The 22,535-nt window shown below is 45.3% G+C and overlaps 3 protein-coding genes across 3 annotated transcripts; all 3 read left to right on the forward strand.

The window, feature by feature from the left end:
- Nucleotides 1–786: 786 nt before the first annotated feature.
- Nucleotides 787–11,774, forward strand: PCOAH_00020310 (Uncharacterized protein; the record flags this gene model as incomplete). The annotated part of the gene is made up of 2 exons (XM_020058840.1): nucleotides 787–5,146; nucleotides 5,209–11,774. 2 exons carry the CDS (start codon nucleotides 787–789, stop codon nucleotides 11,772–11,774), a joined length of 10,926 nt encoding a protein of 3,641 aa, XP_019914417.1.
- Nucleotides 11,775–14,101: 2,327 nt separating this feature from the next.
- PCOAH_00020320 (Uncharacterized protein) lies at nucleotides 14,102–17,902 on the forward strand (the record flags this gene model as incomplete). The annotated part of the gene is made up of 2 exons (XM_020058841.1): nucleotides 14,102–17,645; nucleotides 17,799–17,902. The coding sequence occupies 2 exons, from the start codon at nucleotides 14,102–14,104 to the stop codon at nucleotides 17,900–17,902; spliced, it is 3,648 nt and encodes a 1,215-aa protein (XP_019914676.1).
- A 1,093-nt stretch (nucleotides 17,903–18,995) lies between these two features.
- On the forward strand, nucleotides 18,996–22,112 carry PCOAH_00020330 (Uncharacterized protein; the record flags this gene model as incomplete). Its single annotated transcript, XM_020058842.1, has 1 exon — nucleotides 18,996–22,112. The coding sequence occupies one exon, from the start codon at nucleotides 18,996–18,998 to the stop codon at nucleotides 22,110–22,112; it is 3,117 nt and encodes a 1,038-aa protein (XP_019914571.1).
- Between the last annotated feature and the right edge of the window lie 423 nt (nucleotides 22,113–22,535).

Raw genomic sequence — 22,535 nt, forward strand, 5'->3', positions numbered from 1 at the left:
TTTTTATCAAAGGGGAAAACTGGTGAATTCGCACCAATTTTCACCGGTATTTCCTTCTGCGTAATTCTGTTTCTACCGTTCTGTTTGGTCAAAAAAGGGGGGAAATGAATAAAAAAAAAAAGCTACAATTATTTATGTTTCATACGTATGTATATTCATCATCTGAATAGCTTAACTTTGACCCATTTTGCTAATTTATTATTTTTTTAAAAAAAAAAAAGCGAATTGGGAATTGTTTTCCACTCCACACCCTGTTTGTATGTACACGGGGCAGGGGAAGAAGTTGCCGCGGGTGGAAAACAGCTCTATTCTGTTCTGTTCTGCTTTGTTTGGCGACGTTTTTCTCTTCTTTATTCTTTCTTTTTTTTTTTTTTTTTTTTCTGTCCTTTTGACTGATTTCCCTCCCCCCGTTTGTGTCTCCGTTGTGAAGACATTAGAGAGACAGCGGGAAAATTGGGAATTCAGACTGATTTTGCTTCCACTGAAGAAAGGGGCAAAAGAACAAGTGAATAATCCCGTGAGACAGAAAAAGTGCGTCTTTTCACACAATAGACGAAATCGCGGAATCGTCCCAAAATAGGACAGAGTAACACAGGAGCGGTGGCAAAAGGGTACGAGTAACCGACGTGGTAGATCCTCAAGATTGCGCACAGAGGGCGTTTCACCCCCCGTATGACCTTTTCCCCCAAGGGAGGTCTTGTTGTGCACCCCACAAGAGGATCCAACAGAAGTAAAGTGGAGACACATCACCCATGGTGATACAGTCCCAAAAAGTGCAACACCAAAATGAATAAAAACGCCAAGGGTAGGAGCTACCTAGACATTCTTCGGTTTTATAGCAAAGATGAAAATCAACAGGGGGTGCATTTTTCGGGGGGGGTTGGTAGTCCAGTCGGACTGCAAAGTGGCCATTCCTTCTGTAAAGGCGTGAAGAAGGAACGTTTTTTCAATGTGCGTAACTGGGATGGAGCTGACTCACACCAAGGGAATGACGACCGTCCCTTGGGGGAGGACAAAGAGAGTCTGAACACGGACTCCTTTTTCAGAACCCTCTTTTGTAATCAGAAGATGGGAAGCAGCAACAATCGTCATTATACCAGTGGTTGCTATCGTAGTAACCCCTTCGAGGAGGAAGAAAATAATAATGCCCAGAGGAGGAACTTAAAAAAAATGGTAACCTATGCAACAAGGGGGAAGAGAGTTAAACCCGTACACGAGGAAGATACACTAATTCGAAACCTGAGAAGAGAGCAAAGGATGAGAATGCTCTGTCTACAAAAGGAACATGGGTGCATGAAAGGTTATCAAAAGAAAATGGCTAGCTGTTTTGCTGCCTACAGGAGGAGGAAGACATGCACCATTTGCTTCCTGAGTAATAATACGGAACACATGGAAAAGTGCAAAAACTGCTCCCTGCACTTTCACGTGTACTGCTACAAGATGTTTAGGGACAACTTCAATTTGAGCGACTTTGTGTGTGACGTGTGTGTGGACTGCGGGGCAGCAGGCGGTACGACTAGCAATTTTGCCCCCCAACATGTACCCCACCGTGCATACGCCCACCAGCGCACAGACGAACCCTACAGGAAGTACCACTTTGCCTATAAGAGGAAAGATGTCGACGTGACCAACGAACCGCTCGATTGTGCCCCCCAAGTGGAGGAACCAAATACGCAAAGTGGTTCACCAAGGAAAAGTAAAAATTTTAAATGCCTAAGTGAAGCCGAATTTGGCAACAGTAATGACCTCCTCCATGGGGAGGGTAATCAAAAAATAAATGGATCATCCAAAAGGAAAGCAGAAGGTGGGAAGAAGATACCCACCGATGATTGCCTCTATGACGGGGCCATTCATCATCGCGATATGGCATACCACTCCGATACGAGATGCAACCGAAGGGTGAGTCATGAAATAGGTCCCTATAACAAGAAGGCAAAGAGGCAACTAAAGAAAAGGGCCGATTTAGAAATGACGTCAGAGAAGGTTACCAAAATGGTGGGAAAATTGTTAAGGCCGTTGGAGAACCACAAAATGGACTCCCATTCTATGCTATTCCAGATGGAGCAAAGTCAATCTAATCAACCCCCCCACGAGGGGAAAAACACCCAATACATGCACGCCATTCAGTATAAGCTCCACCTGCATGAACGAGCGAGTCAACAGGTAAAGTGCAGCATTTGTAATGGCCTTCACAGAAACGTCCTGATGATCAGGACTGGCCCAGACTTATGGTTCCACGTGTGCTGTCTCTACTACAATGATCTCTCCAAATGTGGCTCCCTAAACCACCTATACTTTGAATGCTTCTTCCTAAAATTCTACAACCAAGACTATTTTAGTAACATGTATGGAAAACTAAAGGGGGTTAATGAAATAATCGTCCAAAAAGTCAAGCAGGAATTATTGAGCAGTTATAACACCACCATTCACAGTCACTCCTTCAACTTTCTCATGAACCCCTACTACTACAACTTGACGCTTAAGCAGATCAAAAATTTGATTTTTTACAACTTTATTCTGCAAACGAATGTGTTGTATGGGAGGAAAACTTCTTGGTGTGGTGGTTCCAGTTTGCAGGTTTCACCCATCGGAGGTGATGAAGGGGAAGGTATCATTAAGGGCGTGTTGTGTACCAACCTGGGGAGCGATAATTTGGCTGAAATGAACTTTGGTTGGACGGACAGGCGTCGTGTGAGCGAATCGTCCAGCTGTGCACAGTCCAACAGGAGGAGAAGGAACAGTCAGAGGGGTAGTCAATCCCGCATTGATCTGCATGGTAAATTATATAACCAATATGAGCACTCTTCTAGTTTAAGTAGCGAAGCGAGCAGCTACGTGGGCAGTAGCAGCATACCCAGCTGCAGCGATTCCTCCTCTGATGGAGCAACCATGAGGGACGACACGCAGGATATGGAAGAAGGGGAATACGAAGACGAACCGGAAAATGACCCCTATGTGGATGACGACGAGGAGGACATTAGCATGCACTGTCAGAACGAACATACCAACATATACTGCATCGACACGAACAACTGTTCCGTTGTCACAGAGGAGAATTATTACACCACGGATGTCTTGCACATTGTAAGTAATCACACAAGGAACGAAGTCAGTCTAAGTGTCAACAAGCAGAATGAGCTGAATTCATTTTTCAAGGAAATCGAACAGCTCATTTATAAGAGGGACTTCATTCATTTGAACATTTTAAAAAATATTAAAGAGAAAATCCAGGAGTCCGTCCTCAACAACCATTCGAAGATTTGCGTTTTTTGTAAAAAGGCAACTGGGATAAAGACCAAATGTATGTTTCCATCCTGTTGTACTTATTTCCACATTTCCTGTTACTACGAGTTCTTCCTACACAGTGTGCATGTGATTTATGAATGGAGGAGGGGCATCAAAAGGGACGATCAATTCAACCGCAGGCAGGTAAACCAGGTAACAAACCCAGGGGATCTCCCTCCCAGGACGAACAAACCGATTAAACGACAAGACCGCAGGAAGAAGCGCTTACGCAACGGCATCGGTAGTGACAAAAGTGATCAGGACAATGTTTGTCATGGAATCTATGTTGACCGTTGTGATCACGCTGAGGGAAGGGCAACGCCCAGTGCAGGTGTTGCAAAAAATATTCTAACGAAAGGGAACTCCCAGGAGCAGCCCCCTATCGACGCACCCAAGGGGACGATCCAGTACATTCGAAAAATTAAGAGGAAAATAATGGACAGCAGTGAGCAGCAAAATGGGGGAAGTAACAACAGTGCAGCGGTGGTGGATGGACCAACAAATGGGTCAGCGAAAATGAACCAAAAGAACACTGAAACGAAGATGACCCCAATTATATTTCCTTCCCCCGTTGAGCACGCAGAGAAGACAAATCCCCGTGCGAAAAAAGAAGTAGTCGATTTGGCGTCTACGCAGATTGCCAGTTCAGGTGCCACCACATTAGAGGATCAACCCCAGAAGAGCAAAGTCACCGTGGATGCAAGAGAAGGTAACACCGTTGGGTATGGCCAAGAAGAGCGGGTTGAAGATAAGAGTGGCAACCCAACTGGTGGAGGTTCCAGCCAAGGTTCCTTATTAAGCACACGTCGTACAAGGAGTAAGGCAGTAGTTGTCCCCCTGAGTAACACCCAGAAGGGTTCATTCGAGGAGGGAAAAGTGAACCAAACAGTTCGATCGAAGAGTAACCACCATCCCAATGAACAGAACCAGATGGTGGTGTTAGATAACCTGAAGCAGAATACAGTAAAAACAACGCCCTGCAAAAACACCCAAATGGGAGATCCTCACGGGAGGAGATTTACAGAGAGTACAAGTTTGTGCAGCGACGTGAACATAGCAGGAATGAACAGACGGAATCAGCGCACAGTTAAACATTGTAGCAAGTATCCAGCAAGGGATTATGTCACCGTAGGGGGTATCCCTCGCCAGGGTGAGAAGCCAAACGTGAGAATGCACAAACTGGTGCAGAGGGTCACTCACCAGGTGGAGCAGAAAACGCCACTCAGGGGAGAGGCCAAATTGACCCCCAAAGTGACGCCAAAAATAACGCCCAAAACGCGGGATCGATCGGATCAACCAGGTCGACCACGAAGGGGTGACGACTGTGAGAGCTTTTCTTCCCTGTCGTCTCTGCTATGCTCCTCCATACCATCAGACGGAAGTGAATCCTCATTCGACTCAATCAGATCGTCCGATCGTTCTCTGTCCCTCCACTCGAAGTCGAATTCGATATCTCTACACTCGTTGACGTTTTCATCGGCGTCTTCTTCATCGTCCAGCACCTACGCGTCATCCGAGTGTGTAGCCAACACGTCTAGACAAATAGCATCGAGAAAATGGGATATAACCTCCTCTTGTTCCTCCTCCGATTCCTCCGTGACGTCAAAACTTAATGGAAAGGCCAAGTCGATATCGAGCTCCCTATCCGCAGCGTCGAACAGATCTTGTCGAAATAGCAATTCCCCATATAGCAGCAACTCGCAGGAAGCGTTATCCTCCTCGTGCGGGGAGGGCTTTCCAAATACCAAGTTGGGCTATAATATGGGGAACTCAAACAACAGACATCATACTAGTGCGAACAGTGGAAATGCTAAGAGGAAGAAGAAAAAAAAAATAAAAAAAAAAAAATATGAACATTCAGGTGAAAAAAAAAAAAAAAAAAAAAAAAAAAACACACACACGCACAGGAACACTGTGATGTAGCGACGGACACCGAGCATCTGGGGAGAAATACCACGTGGAACAAATTAGGTCTGTTCACCACGAATGTATCTAACGTCGGAAATAGCTACCTGGAAATGAAGAGCATCAAGCTGACTTTGTGCAACACGCACAACAATGAAGACGACATAGCGACTGTGCTGAACCTCAAGTTAAATGCAGTGAATAATAGGGGGCACAACAATCTGGGGGGAATATTCTACCACTACTATAATTCGTTCCTCTCTTCAGTGTTCTTCGCGGAAAAGTTTGCCCACCTGTCGAACGGGGGGGAGGACACTAACGAATGGGTGGACAACCAAGTCAGCCAATGTGAAAACGAAAGTGGAAACCTACACCAAGGGGAAAAGGAAGACGAAATTAAGGAGGTAAGTAACACCCCTGTGGAAGAACAAAACAATCGGGGTGAAGCAATAAGCACAGATAACGATGCGGCAGTGAACCCACCAGATGGAGAGACGCACAAACCGAGCGACCACACCCATAAGAGGAAAATCGGATGCCTTTCCGAGACGCCCAACTGCGATGATGAAAACGAACAGAAGGAAATGGGTCACTCGGAACAGCATGACCAGGATGACACAGATGTAGCGCAGATATCACGTGGAAATAAAAAAAAAAAAGTTAAACTAGACAATGGGGGGGACACAGTGGAGCATGACGCGAACAACGTCGAAAGGAATGATGGTGGTCGGTGGCGTGATGAGGCTCACACGGAAGGGGGAAGCTCCGACCGCGCGGAAGATAAGAAGGGGGAAAATGAACCAGCGAACGAGTTGGAAGTAACAACCGATTATGAGAATTCCCCAACGCAGGAAAAGGCTAACGGGTATGACACGCTGAAAGATGTGCACGAGGAGAAGAGCAACCAGGTGGAAGGAGCAGTCGAAGGAACAGCTGAACCGGAAGAAGCGACCCCAAACGGAGAGGTCACATGTAAAGAGACCCCAAGCAAAGCGAACCACCTCACACTACTATTGTTCATGAACTACATGAACCGTGTTATCGACAACGTAGAAGCCAGCGTGATTATGAAGAACAACGTGTGCGAAGGAGTGTACTACCTGAGACAGCAAAATGGAGTAAACATTTGTCAAAAGGTGAGCGGCCGCTTAAAGAAGCAACTGAAGGCACAAAACATGAAAAAGAAAAAAAAAAAAAAAAAAAAAAAATTAAGTGAAATCACTATTTTAAAAAATACAAATGTAGATATACAGAAGAAAGATAAAAACAACATATCCAGCAGTATGGATTTGAAAAAAAAAGTTGACGTGAATAAGTTCGCCTACCTCTTCTATCGACTGCCTCTCCTTCTTTCGGGGAATAAGTTTGTAAGCGACTTGGATACTTTAAAGTGCATAGGTCAGATAAGAAGTGTCTTCCACTATTATGTTGATTTTTCCAATTCTAGAAATATCGCCAATCTGGTGGAACTACTTGAAGGGTATGCCAGCCATTCCATGTTTCACAAGAGTGTGAGCAACTCGAGAAGAAGTCTCCACGATAGGGAGGACAAGAGCGGCACTAGGAGGAAGCTCTCTGCAAGTGGCGTGTCGGTGGAGACAGCCACAACGACAGACGTGACAACAGTAGCGGCAGAAGCGGTGGAGAAGGCGCTGAATCAGGATGCAGAGGAACAACCCAGTTTGGACAATTCGTTCGACGCGGGGGGAGAGGACGGGCCCGATGATGCCGCCGAGCAGGTCGAAAATGCAGACGAACAGACGAGCAGCACTGCCACGATCACGGAGGTGGCTCCCACTGAAGAAGTTAGAAAAAATGAACCAATGAGTGATCACCCATTTGAGAATGAAAAGGAAAGCATCACAGAAAATGGGGACACAGATCTAGTTAGAGGAAGCACGTGTGCCAGCACCGTCAGTGCGTATTGCCCAAGTGTGGTCGGGGAGAACCATCACGATGTGCAGGAAGATCCACATGAAAAGAGTACCAAAACGAAGAAAAAAAAAAAAAAAAAATCAACTGGAAGTGGAAATAATTGTAAGGGGAATATGCCCAATGAGTCAGTGTTAGAACAAGGGGACTCTTTCAACCTTGAAGACGGACAGAGAAACGAAAACAACACATGTGATAAAGGGGGGATAACGAAGGGAGACGAGTCAGGGAAGGAGTCCCAACCGTATGTCAACAAGAGCTTCAACTTAGTATTCTGTCTCTTCGATAACGGAAATAATATCTACCTCCTAATCTACGAATCGGACAGCGATAACAGAAAGAAGTATGCAAAGAATAAACTCCTTCGAAAAAAAAACGAGTGCAACAATATCGACTATTTTTTTAGGGAGCTATACGAGAAGGTGCATCAGAGCAGCTCCAAGGATGGGGCCTTCTCAATTTTGAAGGCTCTCTTTTGTAATGGGGTTGGTGCCTCGGTGGGAGATTCCTCTGCCAGTATTGCCAGTGGAGTGATCCCCCAGAGTGCAATCGGCTTCACCGGATTGAGTGACGTGACCAGTTCGACCGGATTAACTGGATTGACCAGTTCGATGGGGTCGATGTGGTCCATGGGGTCTATGAGCGGAACGAGTAACCGCAGCGGAAGCGGCAGCAGGGTTAGCGGCCACAGGGTGCAGGGCAGCTCCAATGCGAATTCAAACGTTAGCACAGTAAACGCCACCACCGGTATCAGCACTGTCTGCGGCACCACACCCGACGAACTGAACTGCCTAAAGATGAGCGAAATGCTGCTGAACAAAAATGTTCTAGAAAATATACTGCACAACTTTAGCGCCTTTAACATTACCAAGAACCTGAGCTTGAAGCTGGCCAACGTTATCGAACTGACTTACTACGATTACCTTTTTATAAAGAGGCACAAGTTTTTTTACTCGAAGAGGGGCGTGAAGATTTTCGACGCGTGTAATAATTTGTACGGCGAGGGCGAACCCACGGAAGACGACCTGGGCGGCAGCGTCGTCGGAGGGAGCGTCATTGGGGGCAGCGTCGTCGGAGGAAGCGTCATTGACGGATGCGGCAACAGGGATGACTACCAATTGACGAACAAGCTAAAAGAAATCCTTTCCAAATTGTACTCTGACAAAGGAAGCAACAACACGTCGTTCAATTATAGAGGGATGTTATGTGGGGAAAGTAGCCTCTCTGGAACTGGGGACGTCAGTAGGGTTAGTGCATACGTTAAGGAGGAAAAGGCCAAACTAGGAGGAGTGGTCACACCGATGGGAATTTCCGACGTCGTTGCGGCTGGCTGCAGTGGAGGCATTACCGATTGGCGGAATGTAAACCCCTTCCTGTGGGGACCGGAGAACAGCACCTTCGCAGGTAGCGTTGTAAATGGCGTTCCAGGAGACCTCAGCGGAACGACCATGATGGCGTACGAATTCGCCAAAAATGGAAACCTGCTTAACAAAGGGGTCAAGGAAAAAGTTTTAAATAAACAGATAACAAAAAAAAACGACAAGAGAGACAAGAAAGATGGACAAAGGAGTAAAAACAAAAAGGAGCAGAAAAACCGTCTGCACGATGACCCTAAGAGTTGTAACACAAGTGGGGGAAAACTACCCTCAGGCAATACAATCACGAAGAGTGAATTTAGCCAATATAGCAACTTGGATTTGGTAACACATCAAAGTAGGGACAACTCCATTAACGGCATCGTAAGGGAGTTCCTCCTCAACGGGTGTGAGGATAACACCATGGCGGAACAGGTGAAGGAAATAATTGGAAGGTACAACTCCTTTGGGGGGAACACAAAAAGCGGCTTCAGGGGGAAATGCCACCCGGCAGAAGGGTCCATGTATTCAACGAACAGCTTCAGCGCGTACGACGTGTATAAGTTGTTTCTGCTGGATAATGGCGCCAGGGGGGGTGAGACGAACACTACGATGGGCGATCCCGTTGGTGATCCCGTCGACAGCTTGACCAGTGGGGAAGGCACCCCCCCGGGCGCAACGAACGAACCAGAGCAGGCACCACCCCTCTTCAAAAATAAGGAAGAAAGAAAAAAGTACCTGAACAACATCCTCTTCGATAAGGCCACCCTAAACAATTTTCGAAGTTTCATTCTGAAGAAAAGGCAGATGGAATTTTTTTACAAAAACTGGAACGGGCTAGCAAATTGCATAGAGAGGGAGAATAACTTCATAGACATTGGGAATATTTTGTCATTCCATCTGAACAGGAGTAACTTCGTTAAACAGTTGAACTGGCGCAGCGTCGAGGAGGTCGAGACGAAGGTGAACTTGAGCAGGAGCAGTATCAGCAGCGTCAGCGGAGTTAAAATTAAGGCAGAAGAGAACAAAGCAGGTTCCTTCGCTGCGTTGCCCGGAAATTGCACCAAAGATGGTAACAACGCGATTGAAGAGGGGGCAAATTCAAGCCTGTGTAAGAGCGAGCCCGCAAATGGGTCCCCACCCCCTGCAGAAGATCATGCCCAACAACCTGATGGGGAAAAAAATAATGAAAACGACGAAAAGGACGCAAGTGGCACTGTCGTTACGGTTGGTGATGACAAGAGCGGCCTCAGCGAAGGGAACGTCCTTCCCCCCGTTGTGAAGGAAGAAAAAAATATCCAGCCCGATCTGTCCAATCGTGACGAGAGTGAACATAAAGGGGAAGATCAAACTGAAGACCAAACAGAAGGCCAAAAAGAAAGCCAAACAGAAAGCCAAAACTATCGTAATCGCAGTCGCTCTCGCGATGGCGAAAGCTTCGACGAGCTGATCGGCCACAACTATGAAAAAATGAAAGACCTCTATAATAACCTGAATGAAGAAATAGTAAAAAACAAACTCCTACTGATGAGTAAAATTATAGATGAGAACCACTTTTACAACGTTGCTGATATGCCGCTGTATGTAAATTTAGTCTTTTACAAGTACAGTTGTGTTAATACGTGGAACAACTTGGTTCATAATTTGAGGGACAGCTTCCTAAGGGAGGAGGAGGCCCACTTTTTAACTACAAACGGGGTAATGAACAAGAATGTGGCTCCTGAAAATGGCCTAAATGAGGCGTTTATCCTGACGCCCACGCCGACAACCTTACCAACCAAGGAAGCATTACCGGAGGAACATAACCCTTCGAGCGATGCTTGCGTGGCGGAGAGGAAGGAGGAGAAGCATCATCATAATGATGACAACGGAAAAGCGCCCCCCGTTGGGGAGACAGTGACAACCCAGTATAGTAATAACCCTGTGGGGAAGGAGAACGGCCCCGAGGAAGGGAACAAAATGGGAGACCAAAGCAGTGAAGCAGCCCCCCCCTCAGGCGTAGGCCCATCCACATCGGTTGTTCCACCTGCTGTGACAGACCCGAAGAAAAGCGCCCCAATTTTCAATCAAAAGAAAAATGAGAAAAATGAGAAAAACGGAAAAAATGTTAAAAATGAAGAGAAGGAAAAGCCAAACCATTTCACATGTAGTGTGTGCTTCAACTATCAGTTGAACAACATAAACATTTTGTACAAATGTGTTGGATGCTTCACTTACATGCACAAATATTGCTACGGAATATATCAGAAAGGAAGGAGCGATGAATTTCTGTGTGAGAAGTGTACACTTAGCAAGTACATCAACAAGAGACGACAGCAGGGTGAAGATCCCAGTAAGAGCAGCAGCCACTCGAAAAAAAAAAAGAAAAGCAGCAACAACAGTGCAGCAACAGCAACAGGAGCAGGAACAGTTGGAACAGCATCGGTGGTGGCTGCTGCTGCGGTGAGTAGTGGGCACACCCATGACTGCAACACGAATGACCCATGCGATAACCCAAGCAAAAGTACCCTTGACGTATTTAAAGGATTTGAAAGTTGCTGCTACATATGCAAGAAGGATGGAGGCGCCTTGAAGAAAACAACGACAAATCAGTTTGTTCATATTTTTTGTGTTTTATTTTTTATCTCCAAAGTGTTTTGTTTAAATATTTACAATTTGAACCTGTGGGATGTTAGCAATTTGAGATCCTTCGAAAATGTCTGCTGTATTTGCAATAAAAATGGAGCCGTCATAAGATGTGCCTACTGCGAAGAAGACGCTCAAGGGGAAAACACTCCAAGTAGTGCGAACACGCACACAAAGTACGAGAAGAAGGAGAAGAAGTGCAATAAGTGGTTTCACCCTCTGTGCGCTTATTTGGAGGGGTACCATATGAATGTTGAAATTTACGAAGATCTGTTTGTAATGACCTATTTTTACGATAACTGCTTCTCGTGCTTCCATGTGATCACACACTGCAATGACCACGTTCCTCCGGGAAGCTACCAAAATAGGGAAGCCGTTAAATGGAAGAGGAACAAGTCCTACCTGAGCAGCAGCAGTGGTGGCGAACACGGCAGTGGCAATAACGACGGCGCAGCTTCCCCCAAGTCGAGCGACGGAAACATAATAAATATGGGAATAAACAACTTCCAAAGTGGTAAGATCGAGACGAACGCCCCATGTTTACACAATCAGCAGAACGGCAGTAGCAGCACGCCACCTCTTCAAAACTGCGTCAACGCCATTCTTGTAAAAGAGGAAACCAGCAACGAAATTTGCGCGACTGAGCAGATTGAAGAAGCCTGCGCGTTGTAGCTAGCTAACAAATAAGTTATGACCCGTTCAGGCGAAAATGGAAAAAAAAAAAAAGCTAGCCAAAAGGGAAAAAGTCCTATTTTTTTTTCCCCCCTTTTTTTTTTTTTTTGCAATTGTCTTAACTTTGAGTCTTATTCGATAGTGTTCCCATGCATGTGTTGTATTCCCTTAAAATAAAAAACTTCCAGAAAGGACTTTTCAATGTAACTCTTTTTTTTTTTAACCCCATGGGAATGGCATAAAGATGGCGTGCACGTAACGCACAAGTTGGTGTAGAACGCCAAAACGTAGTTATATCATCAAGCAAATGCACTGTATTGTATGTGAATATCTCAAGCGTGAGGGGAGTACTCCTTCGGGTGAAATGAGAAGGATCCCCAGCTTAAGCACACACTTGCGCACCACACATCATTGATGTACATTTCCTGTCATGTATGCATAGCGTGTGTACTCCAAATACCTGACACGCCTTCAGAATCGATTACTTAGTGGCCCCCCACCAGGTTCTTTTCCCTGCTCCGTTACTACGCAGTGGTCAAAATTCCCAACATGGTTTATGTTCAAACATATTTGGTGCGTTTAATAAACTGTTGACCTTTTATTTAAGCAGTGCCCGTCACATAGGGCAAGATGTAGGAGGAGAGGAATAAAAATATGTGTACGTTTAGATTTGTACCTATACGGACGTTAATACATAATATGCATTCTTTCATTTTGGTAGTGTACCCCGTTCCGCTTTATTTTCACGAGGTGTGACCCTACGTTTGGCGCGTTCTACATTTTTTTTTTTTTTTTTTTTTTAGCATGGGTCACTTGCGGTGTGTGTTTTTCTCTCACATACGGGGGTATGAACTGTCCGGGGCGTTGCCCCTTCAGGATTATGCGCCCTTGTTCTGCACCGAGTCGGCATCTACAAATTTATGGTAACATCGCTCATGTGCATGTACATACATATGAACGTACTTACAACACAATTGTACGTACATGCGATGTGTACTTAAATGGGCCCAACCTATTGTAAGCCCATGAAACGCTTCACGCCTGTTGCAGGTTAAAAAATTAGTGCACTGAGCCAATGAGGAAAAACTCCCGTTGGAAAGCATTTCGCCACTCTTCAAAACATTGCTCATACCCCGAGCGTTTGCCTACGTGGTGAGTGCATTAATGTAGCGTTCACAGAGAGGGCAGAGGAAAAACGTGCTTGCAACGCTTGCCCTACAGTTTCTCTTTTTTTTCCTGCTGTTACACGGCAGTAGGAGCAGTAGTAGTAATACTAGTAATCTAGTAACGCTAGTAATGTAGTAATGCTAGTAACAGAGTAATCGTAGTAACAAATGTGAACTGTCATTCTCACGTAGAGAACACGTGTACATACACGCCGATCGCCTACCGTAGAAACGTATCCGTTTTTGCATATAGCAACGTACGTGAGGTTAGAGGCGCGTGCTGCACACACTGTACGGGTGAGGGCAGCGCCTGGCTGTTTACGCCAACAAAGCATACAACAGGGTAAGCACATACGTACAGTGTTTACAGGAAAAATTTTTTTTTTTTTTTTTAATCTCTGTTTTGATAAGAATAATTTTTTACCCCTAACTTCTTTTTTGTTTAGCTATTGACACGATTTTCTTTTTTTCTTTAAAGCGCTTTTCTTCCATTTGCTTTCTTTTTATTTCCCTTTTTTCGCGTACCTTTTGCTTACCGTAGCACACCTTTCCGTTTCGTTTTGGTATCGCATCTTTTTCGTTTTTGTTACTATTCTGTATCGCTTTTTGATTCCTTTCCTTTTTGCTGACATTTTGACGTAGGTTCTTTTTTTTCGTCCCTTCTCCCCATCTGCCTACTTTCTTCTTGCCCGTCCCTATTTTCAGCCCCTCACGATCGGGCAAATGTGCCTACGGCTTACACGTTTACGCTCCCATATATGTACATACTATGTATAGAACAAGCGACAGGCAAGGCAGCACCTCGAAGAGGAGAAAAAGCCATCTAACCGTTCAATACGAGCTGAATAAAAACTGATAAAAAAAAAATATATATATATTTGAAGTAAAGCTAGCCGAGTTTTATGGCATTTTTGTGAATCCCTTGAAGTAATATACACACCCAACAGTGAGTAGTACGTAGAAGCTCCTACCCGGGCAGCGGTACACACATAGAGAGAACAACGCGAGGGGCACATGCGTACACGAGGAAGTGACCAAGCCAGCCGTTAGGAATGATAAATGTTAAGTCGCAATCTGTATCTTTCCACTTAAAAATAGTATAAAAGAGAAAAGAACAGCTGGTATGCATACACGCTAACTGTCTATGCGTCAGAGTACAAAATGAAGGGCAACTACCTATATGAAAGAAGCCCCCCCGGTAATTGGAACACCAACGCCCAGACGATCAATAGGAGAAAATTTAATTTAAAAAATGGGAGGAATAATGAGATGTACAATTATAACCCAGGGATGAACAAATTCTCGGGGCCCCATGTTAACCCTTTAAATGATAAAAAAAGGGGTGGTTACCTGAATGAGGAGGAAGAAGACACCAAAGTTAAAATTCCTCAGAAGAATATGGCCTCTTACCATTACGTAGACCACGGGTACTACAACATGGGAAATGCCACCAACGTGTCATATGGAAAGCCGAGTTACTACAGTCAGGCATACATAAAGTTTCCAACCGGGAAGGGTACTGGCACTACCTACGGCAGCAGCGGCTATGGAAGTTACGGCTATCCTGGATATGGGAACTACGGCAACCATGGGGGTCACAACTATGGGTACCATGAGGTAAACGGTGGTTACGACTACAGCAGTTACAATTACGGCGGTTATGACAACTACGAGGGGCACGCTAATTTTAGCAGCCAGTACGACTGTTATGATAATTATAATGGGTATGGTACGAACAGCTACAGTGGTTACTACGGTAGTGGGTATAACAACTATGGTAGCTACAACAACCACGGAAACCACCACATGTGGAATAGTAACAACGCCAGCACGCACGAATCGCACAATCACGTTGACAGCAATTATGGTCACCATAGTTACGGTACCCCTGAAAGTGCCCACCAGCCTAACTACGAATATGGGGCAGCCAAGTACCACCATTATGAGGCGCCCCCACTACCCCACAAGGGAAACGAGGCACACGTAAAGTTCAACGAGCTCATTAGCGATGTGTATTATAAGTCATCCTATTACCTAAAAAGAAACAGAAAGTACATGCAGAAACTTCTAAAGTCCAACTGTGTGATCAATATATATCTGGTGAGACACATGGAAGCTAAGCATAACAGAGCAGTTCTGGACAGCGAGGATAAGGTGAGGGACCTAATTTATAAGGACATGAAGTATGTGGACTGCGGGGCCAGTGAGCAAGGCAAACAGATGTGCGAGAATTTGAAAAAGGACGGAAACAACAGGCTGTACCAGAAAGTTATGAAGTTGTATAACGAGTCTTTGCAGAAGGTGGATTTGGCTGCCCCGTCCGGCGTTGACAGGAACGGTGGTGATAAGAGCGGTACTACCCCTGGCACCCCCGCTGATAGTGCTAAGAAGGGCATCCTCGAACGGAACAGCGATTTCATCATTATAAGCTCCCCCCTGAGAAGGTGCCTGGAAACCATGAAGTACTACTTTAACTTTAAAAAGAACATTCTTGTCTACGAGTCCGTTCGCGAAATGGCGGGAAACTACTCCAGCGACCAAAGGTCCAAGACGTCCGACGTAAGGAAGTTCTGTGAACAGAATTTCGAGGACTATGAGGTGGTCTGCTTTGGCGAGAATGACATTTTTTTTGGAGACAAATTTAGGGAGTCGTCCGACCAGGTGTACTGTAGATGTTTGCAGTTTTTGAAAATGGCCCACGCGTTGGCTGTGAATTATTTTGCCGCTGTGGAGAGGGATAACGATGAAGAAGATGGCACGGACGTGACGGAAGTGCCTGCGGGGAGCCATGTAGAGAAGGACCTCTGCATCAGCATGGATGGAGAGACTGCAGAGGTGGTGGAAAAATCGGGTGAAGAGGGGAAAATCAAGCGGGAAGACGACGTGCGGCGGGACAGTCAGGGGGATCTAACAGGGGAGGTGTCCATCTCAGAGGAGTCCACGTGTAAGGAGAACGACCAGGGGGGAGAAGCAGTCCACGTAGTAGACGCAGATGAGAAGAAGAACCCAACGAACGAGAAGCAATCCACGGGGAAGAAAAAAAAACGAGTGTACAACATCGTGCTGGTTTCGCACAGTTCGTTTATTTTGCACTTTTTGGCTTTGCTGGATTACTTCGACTTGGGTCCGAGAAACTTTAACAACTGCGAGATTAGGAAGGTGACGATCCCCTTGTCGAATACGTTCCTCTTTTTTAACAATGTGGTGAACATGCAGCTAGCCAAGCCCCTGTGCAGTAACAATTTTCCCATAACATTTAGGAATAAGAGCAAAGTTCTAAAGAAGGCATTTAAGGACAAAAATATCTACACCCTTAGTAGTTACAACGACTTCGATGAACTGACCTGCCAACACCCATGCACGGTGGTCATCTATCAGTATGCCTCCCTGGTGAAGGAGGAGAAATATGTGAAGTACCTGGAGAAGGTACAAAATTTCATTGACCTTGCGAATAAGGAGCATGAACAAGAAGAAAAGTTTTTCTCCAATGGGATGTATAAGAATTACGTGAAGGAGAAAAAGGACGACATGGGTAGGAGTATCCTCGTAACAGATGCTAGTAAGCACATACTTTACGTGGAAGAGAAAAATGCGTGGGAAGTTAACAAGAAGGGTTTTTTTGTGGGTCAAAATGTGGTCATCATAGTTTTACCCCATGTAGAACCCACTGCAGGGGCTAACAACGCTAGCAAGAGTAAAGAACCCAATGAGAAGTCCATCCACCTGGATAATGTGCTGCAGGTTGTGGATAATTATAGTCATGTGCAGGATTTAATAAAGTCGAAGGAGTTTTGGAAGGTGGTAAAGGAGAACATTAGTAACATAGACCTGAATACATTCCAGGAATACCTCATCGGGAAGTACACGAAAAGTGTTAAATCGGACGAGGCGGACAATGTTTGCTATTTGGATTTGTGTAACTGTTTGGAAAGTAAGACCTTTATGGAAAAGTTCCAAGACAGATGTAATGGGTACTTGAAGCGTCTAAAAGAACGGTACGACGCTTTTGCGTATGTGGATCTGGAGCAGGAGTGCAGATACATTAATGAGAACTTACTGGTGGATATGTTCCCGAGGGAATATGTCACGGGTACAAGTGGCCTGCATCCCCGAAGTGGGAACCGCGCTGGTGATTGGACAGACAACAAGGAGGACTCTACACTGGACGAACACATAATAGTTAGGAGGAAGTTTATGTGCATTCCAAGAAGAGCAGCAGCCACAGCGAAGGTTGCTGCGGAGGCGCTATTTGGTCACTTCAGTCAAGGAACAACGGGGGCAGCCACCTCAGCGGGGGGGGATACCCTCGTATCGAGTAAGAACTTCCTGCAGGAGAATATTAACACGCTTAAGTCCTTCCCACAGTCCATACAAAACCTGAACGTTGAAATGTTTTATAGGGATCACTTCTTTTACTTTCATTGCCTGCATCGATTTATAAAAAGCAAGAACAAAGTTGAGGGACTCATCATATCGAAGCTGCTAACCTTCCTCGACCTGTTAAGAGCCTTCGACGTCAATGCATCGAATAAAATTTTTCAAAAATTAGCCAAATTGGAGGGCCTCATCGAAAATAACACAAGTTTAGACGAGGAGGACAGACTGGTCAACACGTACTCCTGTGATAAGAAGTGCGCCCAGGTGAACAACACCTCCTACTATGACGAATCGGCCAGGAAGTACAAATTGATCCAGACGTTACGAGGTGAGCAGAGGAGAGCAGCGCCTATGCGTGGCATGCACGACGTGGTTAAACGGGTCATCACGTTGCCACGTTCCTTCTACATTTGTTCACACCTCTACACGCTGATGTGTGCACCCCTAACAACTGCCCTGCCCATTCAACACACTTTCGCAGGAAGGAAGAAAAAAGTTGTGGACGACCTGAACTACATGCGTTACAATCTTCTCACCGTTGCCGGAGGAGCAGAGAACGTTTTCATTTTGAACGTCCTCAAGTAGTTACCCTTACGGCGCCACTTTGATGTTCACCGTTTGTAAATCCGCGTGGCCGGATTCCTTTTTTTTTTTTTTTTTTCTCTCGACCGACCCCCTCCAAATGTAGCTCTCCACGTGGAGTGCAAAACAAAGTTCCATTCAGCGGGCCCAGACAGCACGTATGGTATTCATGCCGAAAAAAGGGGAGAACAGGCGGACAATGCAAAGACAATGAATGTTTTCGTAAAACGTTACAGGTTACAGCGATTTGAATATAAAGTCAGTTTTATGCCCTCTTTGTCTCTCCCCCCAGCGAGCTTCCCCCATGTCTGCGCCCGAATGAATGCAAATCGAACAACAATTTGTTAATTTAAACTGCATGCCATTTTTTTTTTTTTTTTTTTTTTTTTCACTATTGATTTTTTTCCATTGGGCTTAATAATGTGTCCGCCTTATTTTTATAATTTGAACTCCAAGCCGCTTCACAGCTATGATGCTGTATGCTCATCCCAGCAGTTTGAATTTTCGTAGCAAGTTATGTGTATGAGAGGGGAATAATGCTCATGGTGTGCAATCTGGTTGGTAACTCCACTTTGGGAAGGGCGCGAGTAGCTTTTTTTTTTTTTTTCATTTTTACCTACCGTTAGGTCTAGCAATTGGCCAGACTTACTCGGCACCTTTTCCCGCGTTTGGGAAAATGTCACACCGCAAGTGCTCAGGAGGTTGCACAAAATTGGGACAATGAGAACGATGCGCACAACTTGGTATTTTTTTTTTTTTCTCCTCCCCCTTTTGCAGCCCTGTTTGGTTTTTTCCAATTTCCCCCTTGGGCGCTCACTCGTCTGAGACTTAACGAGAAATTTCGCTCGGGTACACTTTTGAGGTTTTTTTTTTTTTTTTTGTTAACTGTTTTACCTTCGAGTTGTAAGGCAACACATTTGGGTGGCGATTCGAAGACCTTGATTTTCCACCACTAATTAATTTTCTTTCTCCGATAGGGGAGTTAGTTCCCTCCGCGTTTATTCCATCGCTATCCGATCTGTGCTTGAGCGAAGATGCGCGTGGGCACACACCTCCGCGTGGCAACCCCAAGAGGAACTAACCAGCACAACACACCATGAAGATTATGAGGAGGATACTTTTTGCCCTGCTGGCAGTAAGCAGCACAGTGGTCCATTGCAGCGATGTGAAGGATAAACTATTTAAAGGCATAAAAAGGAACACGACATTTTTAGTACTGAATGAACCCATTGTGGACATGGGGCTTAGTGAAGGGTTGCTGCACACGTTGTTGTTCGACTTGGAGGTGGGAGATAATTTGTACACCCTGGACGAGAATCTATTAAACCAGAGAAATGTGAAGCATACGAATATTTTCCACCTTTTGATGGATACATACAAGCAGGTGGAGAACAGCCAGGGGGGAGACGCCATTCGGTACGTGTTCCTCTGCACGTCTTTCACTAGATTACACCCGCTAAATTTGGAGCTTCTGCTGAGGAAGTTTAACAAGTACATTTACAACGGGCAGAGTCACGAAAAGGGGGACATAGACGTGGGGGGGATTGTGAGGGAGTACAATGAGGAGGTGCAGGGGAAGCGAGCCACGTTGGGGGGGATGAGGAGTGCAGGTGCTAGTCCAGGTGGTACCACGAGTGGGATCCCCGCCAAGGACCTCATCGAACGCATGCTGCAGGATCAAGTAAACCACCTTTTCAGTGACGACAGGGAAGGGAGTGACAAATTTGTGAAGCCAGGTGGCACCTACAAGGGGCTCTTCCTTGGCTACGGATTTAGTGACAAAGTATCGTCCGCCCCAAATGGGTTCATTTTTCCGTCCCTAAATAGCGGCATTATAATGGACATCACTCTGTTAAGGCGCCTTTACAACCATTTGGTGGAAAATTCCAGCGGGCAAAATTTAAACCTGGTAAAAGACAACGCACGTGAATTGTCGAACTACATTGGGGAACACCTGCAGGTGAACCTGACCCCATTTGAAAATGCCTGCCTCACAGATAAGGACAACGTCTTCCTTGTTGAGAACGAAGGGGGAAGCAACTACGACGTGTATAGGTATTACCTCGTGCTGCATCTGTTTAGGGATTACAAAAAGGATAACAGTGTTAACAAGGCGCATGACCTGGGGGGAACAAATGCCATGATGAACCCCCCTGCGGAAGAACGACCAACGGATGACGAACTGGCAGAACTAATCATCTCCTACTTCAACCTTGCCTACCCTATATCTACCTGTGCAAGTTATTCCATCCGTTCGAAGCAGGAGACCTTCGTCGATTACGATAAGTACCACCTCATGAGCATTGAAAATGAAGTAAAGTTGGAAAAATACATAAAAGAAACTGAGGACGTGCACTACAACTCCATCGATGAATATAAGACCAAGTTGAGTCAGATTAACCAGAAGTACGATACCCTCTTCGATGAAAGCCAACGGATATGGACTCATAAGAATATCCTCCTCGCTGTGGTAACCAGTGCAGAAACGGAACATCGGATAGCCCATGTGAAGAACACCTACGATAATAGGGAGAACACCCAGCAGGTATTCAATTCGTATCAGCCTAACGGGGGGGGAGACCAACCTGGGGGAGCCAAAAAGAAGGACCAATCCCACTCAAAAGGAAACCTTCTCAACCACGACTTCCTCAAAAGTGCCTTCGAAAACGAAAAAATAGACATAGAAATAATTTACTTTTCCGATAAGGAGAGCAAACAGTATGACACACTCCACCTGGAGGAGGAACACAAAGAAGTAAACACCCCCAACCAGGACACATTGTGGAAGAAGGAAAAAAATATAATTTACTACCTTTATGAAGAATACGTTAGGAAGAATTCCCCAATAGATTTTTTCTTCATTTCGCATGATGATACCTTTGTAAATGTTAAAACGTTAGTTGATGTGATAAACCTAACGCGTAACGAATGCACTCACTCGAGAAGACACATGTTTAGGAAGTACGTAAACTCATTTGACCACATGGAAGAAAGGGAAGCTAATTTTTTGCGAAATTTTGAAAAAAAATACTTACACCTATATAGGTACCTGAAAACGAACTTTGTTAAAACGATTGACGCGTTGAAGAGGTATGATTACGTGCCGACTTACTGTAAAGGCGCCGGGGCAACCAAGGGTGCATCTGCCGGGGCGCCCCCCACAAGTGTGCCCCTTTATATTGGGAAGAGGTATTCGAGCAACTCCTTCGCAGAGGATGGAAACAGCTTCTTCCACTACTTGGCCGGTGCTGCGGGGATGGTGCTTAACGGGGAGGCCGTGAAAAAAATCTACTTCTGCAAAGGGGTATGCGATGTAGACACTTCCTATCGGACCGCTTCCCATGGAGAGTGCGACACGAACCTGCTGAACGATGCCTCTTTTGGCAATTGGGCCAAGGGGTTGGGAATTCTTCCCATCAACTTTGAAGGCTTTTTCCCCAACGGTCCTGAGCAATATTCCACAGACTACCTGAGCACTATTACACCCGTTTCTTTTCACAAACTGAATGAAGGGAGGACCGTTGAAGAAACGAAGGAGGCGTTCTTTCACCACCTAGTTAATCCTACTAAACAGAGGAACAAAGCGAACCACAAGGAGGAAGACATGTCTGTGGATTACCTCGACAGGAATTACAAAAATAGCATCGATAACATATTTCACTTCTTCTTCTACGTTAATAAGGTGGAAGAGTGCAAGTCCGATGAGTCCATACTCAAAACGACGGAACGGATTTACGACAAAATGGGGTCTAGCAAAAAATTCAATCACCTCTTTGATATGACTACCTTCTTTATAAGGGACGTGGAAGACATGCTCTACTTCCAGAAGAGGTCAGCTAGCAAGGGGAACCTCAACAATGAAAAGGGAAGCAAGGAAACTTACACCAACAATTATGTGCAGCGGAAGGATGCACCAGATGGGCACCACCACGCTGGAGGGGAAGACTCGAGCAACTTTGGCACAATGGACGAGATGGGTGAAGTAGACGACTTGGGGGAGGAAGACCATTTGGGATCCATGGACGATCTGGACGAAGAGGAACAATTCGACGATGATGATTACGACTATGAAAAGTACCTAGACGGAATAGAGGCGCATAAAAAGGGCACCGGTAGCGTCTCTACGGATGACTTGCCGGAGGACCCCGAGTGGGGTGACGACGGCGACCAGGACGACAATTTGAATCTGCCCCCTGACGGAGGCGAATTATAAAATTTGTCTTGGAGGAATATGCGCATCCCCACGAAGTTACGCACGAAGGAATGGGCGTTCAATTTGACGAAGTTTTTTTTTTTTTTTTTTTTTCGTTTTAGCTCTTTGTACACAATTTGCTCTTTGATAGAGTATTAAGCTAGCTATTTTTTTTTTTTTTTTTTTTTTTTTTCACCTGAATGTTCATACTTTTTTTTATTTGTTAGACTTTTTTTATACACCTTGAAATGATGCAATCGATGGGTTATGTGCCACAGGGCGCAGGGAGCAAATAAGAATATGTTTGTTCTCAAAAGGAAAAGCAACGCTTGCGCAGGTGCAAGTGTATGGGCAGGTAAATGAAATGGCAAACAGGAAACAACGCGGTTTGACTACTTCACCCGTACAGGCACACACACCGTTACGTTTTTATCACATAATGTA

This window comes from Plasmodium coatneyi, chromosome 8 (genome assembly GCF_001680005.1).
Source record: "Plasmodium coatneyi strain Hackeri chromosome 8, complete sequence".
Classification (NCBI taxonomy): Eukaryota; Apicomplexa; class Aconoidasida; order Haemosporida; family Plasmodiidae; genus Plasmodium; species Plasmodium coatneyi.